Genomic DNA, 4603 nt, shown 5'->3' on the forward strand with positions numbered 1-4603 from the left:
TCTCTCTCTCTCTCTCAGAAGCGCGTACGTATTTTATTTAATTTTTCTTCTTTTTTTTTTTTTTTTTGCCTCGTCTTTTTAACACGTAGCCCTTCTTTAATTATTTCCATCAAGGTTTTTTAATCGAGCCTTTGGTCGCAATTTGGGCCAAAGCAATTGATAAATTAATTCATAGCATTTTTTACTTATCGCTGCCCGAATCGAAATAGCAACGCGCAACGGAAATGACAAAACTTAACGTAGTAGCATCTCTCGAAGCTGCACGATTTATCGTTTTTTCCTTTCTTTTCTTTTCTTTTCTTTTTTTTTTCTTTTTCTTTTTCTCTCTCTCTCCGTCCATAAAAAAACTCGCTCGATAATACATGTATTATCGTTTTGACAGCAACTCGAACTCGGATTGTAATATAACAATATTTACAAACGGTGGTAGTTACACGTTAAGCATTATTTCATCATAGTGCCAATTCGGGTGGTTATACAACTTTCTATAATAATAGTGTTTCTGCCGTTCTCGCCCCCACCCACCCCCCACCCCCTCTTCATTTAGACAACGTATAAATAACAATAAACGGAAGTGGCAACTGCTCATATACAATTGTATATAATATCCATCATCTCACGCGCGCGGAATCGTTCAAATTGTAATAATTACACAGTTAGTCACACTCCCTCCCCCCCCTTGGCGCAACTCTTTATTCTTATCTTCCTCTCTTACAAATCAACTAGAAAAACTCGGGAGAAGTAGTCAACGCATTATAAACCTATTAAAAAATATTCACAGTAGTCTAACGTACACAATGACAGTATTGCTACCTATCCTTATGCATCTTTTGGATACATAGATTTGATATCGAATTCGTGAGAGTTCAATTCCCCCCTCTTTTTTTTTTTCAACGTCGTAGCCTTCGTATTATGTGTGTTTTCGTCAACGATGATCGTTTTCGCCTCTTTCGTTTTGTTTCATCCTTTTTTTTTCCCCCTCTTATTCGTTCGTTACACGACATATACATATACATATATACATATATATATATATATATATGTATATATATATTTATTTGACCGAGATACCTTCGATTCGACGGTCGGGTTAATAACAACGGATTGAAAAAAAAAAAAAACTCCACTCCCGTTGCTGGTGGCCTCGAGTATTTACTCTACGCCACACGGACAAGCTCGAGAAAGTGGGTAGTATTTGGCTTATAGTTTACAGTTTGACCGGTTTATATAGTTTGAAATAATTTTCCGGGAAAGTGGCGAACCTTTGTGTTACAAAGTTTGTCGAAACTATCGTTAACTCGGTTGATAATGACTTTCTACCTCCGATGCGCCGATGCATTTCCCCCTTTATCGTCATCATTATCTTTCCCCCCTCTCTTTCTCTCTCTCTCGCATCGGTCGTTAAACATTTATCTTTATTGATCGTCGAGCGTAAATGGATGAAAGTTTGAACGCAAGCGAAAGTTTTTTTGTGTATCGTATTTCATCCCAACAACCTTCCTCCAACTTCTTACCACTGTTTTTCTTTCATTAAAACCGCGGGCCCTCCTTGCACGTTCCTACGTTAAACATTCCCTCCCTTGTTTCCGTTTCGAATCTAACTAACTATCGTTTAAGTGTCGTTTCATTGTTAGTCCAATGGTAGGTTTATCCAGGGGGAAACGGAATATCGAAGGAGTTAAGCTGCAAGAAATTGAAATTCATACAGTTTCGAAGTGTTAGCTGCGAATATTCAATGTGCAAATGCGTGTACATATATATATATATACACACATATATGCACGTATATATAACGGAATAATATTTTGTCCAAAATTATATTCGAAAATCTTATATTCTTTAGATCTCGTCAATTATAAATTGCGCGAAGTTCGGAAAATTATTTCAAACTTTTCTCTCGTAATGTAATAGTCCGTGATTATGTTTAAACTCGTCGAATTCGAATTCTATTCGATCATCAATTATTATTACTCGTTTCAATATTGGAACACGCGCACGAACTTCCTCCTGGAACGTTCTCCATTTTCGTGGAGAATTCGAACGACGTTCCCACGACTTTTCCCTCTTCGTCTTTCATCATGGTCATCTTCCTTTTCGAAGTCGATATATATCAACACGATAATTTGTTTTTCGGTTTCGATTTATCGTTACGAATCCCCTTGCCCCCCCCTCTTTTATTCCTCTTCGCGTATATAATCAGACTTTGTATTCTAACGAACTAAGAAGGAATGGAAACATCACAGTCGTATAGAGGATGTGTAATGATAAATACATTTTTTTTAGCGTCACTGTAGGAAGGCGAATTTCTTTTTTTTTTTTTTTCTTCTTATTTTTCTCTCTTCGTCGTATATGTATATATATATATATATACGTTATATGACTTTCGAATAAATTCCTTCGGATAAATAGTTTACAGGGGATTTGAATAAATTCGTTTCCGTACGAGGAGGAGAACAATTAACAATTCAGCACTTTCGGGCAATTCTATACAACAAATTATAGACTCGTACCATTTCTTCATACAACTCTCTCTCTCTCTCTCTCTTCGTACGCGTAATAATAATCCTCTCTCTCTTATTCGTCAAGTATACTAAATCACCTCGAGCTCGTTATAATATTATGAAACGTTATGAGATCTTTTAGCGAGTGCATGCGATGTATGTATAGTATAGGATGTATGGATATTTTAGACGAGATTTTTTTTTCCTGCCGCTTTCTCGATCTAAACTCGAATTCGACGGAAGAAGAAGAAGAAGAAGAAGAAGAAGAAGTAAGGCAACGATCGATCGATGATTTAAAGAATCATCATCGGTTTCGCGATGTTTTTTTAAATTTTTTCGCTCGATAAGATTCGCGAAAAGATTGTCTATTTTTTTTTTTTTTTTTTATTTATTATTTTTGAACAATCGATGAAACGAAACCGAGGATAAATATCCGAGGATATATATATATATATATATATATCGATTAATAATCCCATACACTCTTCTCAAAAATTTCATAGCATGTTCATAGAGAGTTCTCGAGAATCTCTCCTCGATACATCGCCTTTTTCGCCATCCACGACGCGACGGTGATGGAAGAGAACGAGGTAATAATCGGTGGTCGCGTTGATAAGGTTTCTAATAATAATAAGTGAATCACGGATGTGTCCTCCCTCGAAGATCCCTCCATCCACTTCGGTGTGTCTCCCCTTGCCAATTTTCACGTTGATGCAAACGATGCGGCCACTCTCCTCGGCTGCCCCCCGAATAATGGAGGATTTTGGATGGCTCCCCGTCTTCCAAGTTATAGTTCGTTGTAAATTGAGCCAAGACCATCCCGTCCAACTTACTGATCGTGATTAAAGCGGTGAAACTCGGCCGGAAGAGAGAAGGAGAAGAAGGGGACTCGTGAACAGCATCATCATCGTTGCACCTTTAACAAAGAAGAAGAAAAAAAAAAAAAAAAAAAAAAGAAAGGAAAAATAAAGTAGCGAGACTCCGGTGATTACCTTGACACGATCGAGATAACGACCGTTCTAAAAATCTTTTTAGAGGGTTCTAAGAGGGAAGGAAGGAAGGAAGAGTGTATATATATATATATATATATATATAAAGTGACTTAGGACGAGGAACGGTAAGAAAGAACGGATGTACAACGCGATAAGAGACATTTACGATAACACAAATAAGTGGTACAGTATCCGCCTCCCTTTTTAACTTCTCCCGTAAATATCCGTTTAATTCGCTACGCCGAAATACGGGGAAATATCGTCCGTGTAATTATCAACCGCGTGAATCTAACCGTGGAAATAACGTCCCAAATGAAATGATTTATGGGGGCGTGGGACTCCCTCTGTCGGTCAATTCTCTAATTTCCGACGATTCGCAACTATTTTCTATTTTCTCTTTTTAAACAAATATGCTTTTTTATTTATATTTACATTTTTATTCGTATCGTTACTTTTTTTAATATATATATATATGTATACCGAGGGGAGGAATGTGTGTATATACAATAACTGGACAAAGAGAAAGAAGAGAGGAAAGAAGAAGAAGAAGAGGAAAGAAAATGAATAATATTATATAAATATATATATATATATGGGAGGAGAAAATACACGATTTGTCTTGGCGAATAATTTAATCGTTGTACACCACTTTATATGTGCACCGTTCGCGTAATTGGAACCGTGTACACGATTGATTTACTTAATGGCACATTTCCAGCGGAGAATTAAATATCGCGAATAATTAATGGAAGTCATGTGAAAACTTTTAACGTCCAACTCGGTTTGTACAATAATAATAATAATAATAATAATAATAATAATAACAACAATAATAATAATAATAATAATAATAATAATAATCTCTTGATAATATTATAATATCGGTTATTCGAAATAGCGGTACTCATATAACGATAAGTTGATTAATCTGAAATGTTTCTCGCGTTGATTTGCATCGCAAACGAGGGTTGCAGGGATTTTCGTTTCGTTGTAACACAGATATTGGAAAAATCTAGCAGCGGAGCAAGCTCACAAGGGAGAGGGGCACACGGAGAGAAATTGCATTCGAGAGTACGTTGGAGAGACAAAAAAAAAAAAAAAAAAAAAAAA

General features: G+C 36.2%; 1 protein-coding gene across 1 annotated transcript in view; it reads right to left on the bottom strand.

Annotated features, from left to right (window-relative positions):
* Positions 1–1043: 1043 nt before the first annotated feature.
* Positions 1044–4603, bottom strand: part of LOC122712893 (suppressor of lurcher protein 1) — a 253862-nt gene continuing 250302 nt past the window's right edge. The window contains exon 10 of the mRNA XM_043932894.1: positions 1044–3417. Coding sequence (XP_043788829.1) covers positions 3344–3417 — 74 coding nt within the window. The 3' untranslated portion in view covers positions 1044–3343. The remainder of the gene's footprint in view (positions 3418–4603) is intronic.

The sequence above is a fragment of the Apis laboriosa genome, unplaced genomic scaffold (assembly GCF_014066325.1).
Source record: "Apis laboriosa isolate Shangri-la unplaced genomic scaffold, ASM1406632v1 scaffold21_cov150, whole genome shotgun sequence".
Taxonomy (NCBI): Eukaryota; Metazoa; Arthropoda; class Insecta; order Hymenoptera; family Apidae; genus Apis; species Apis laboriosa.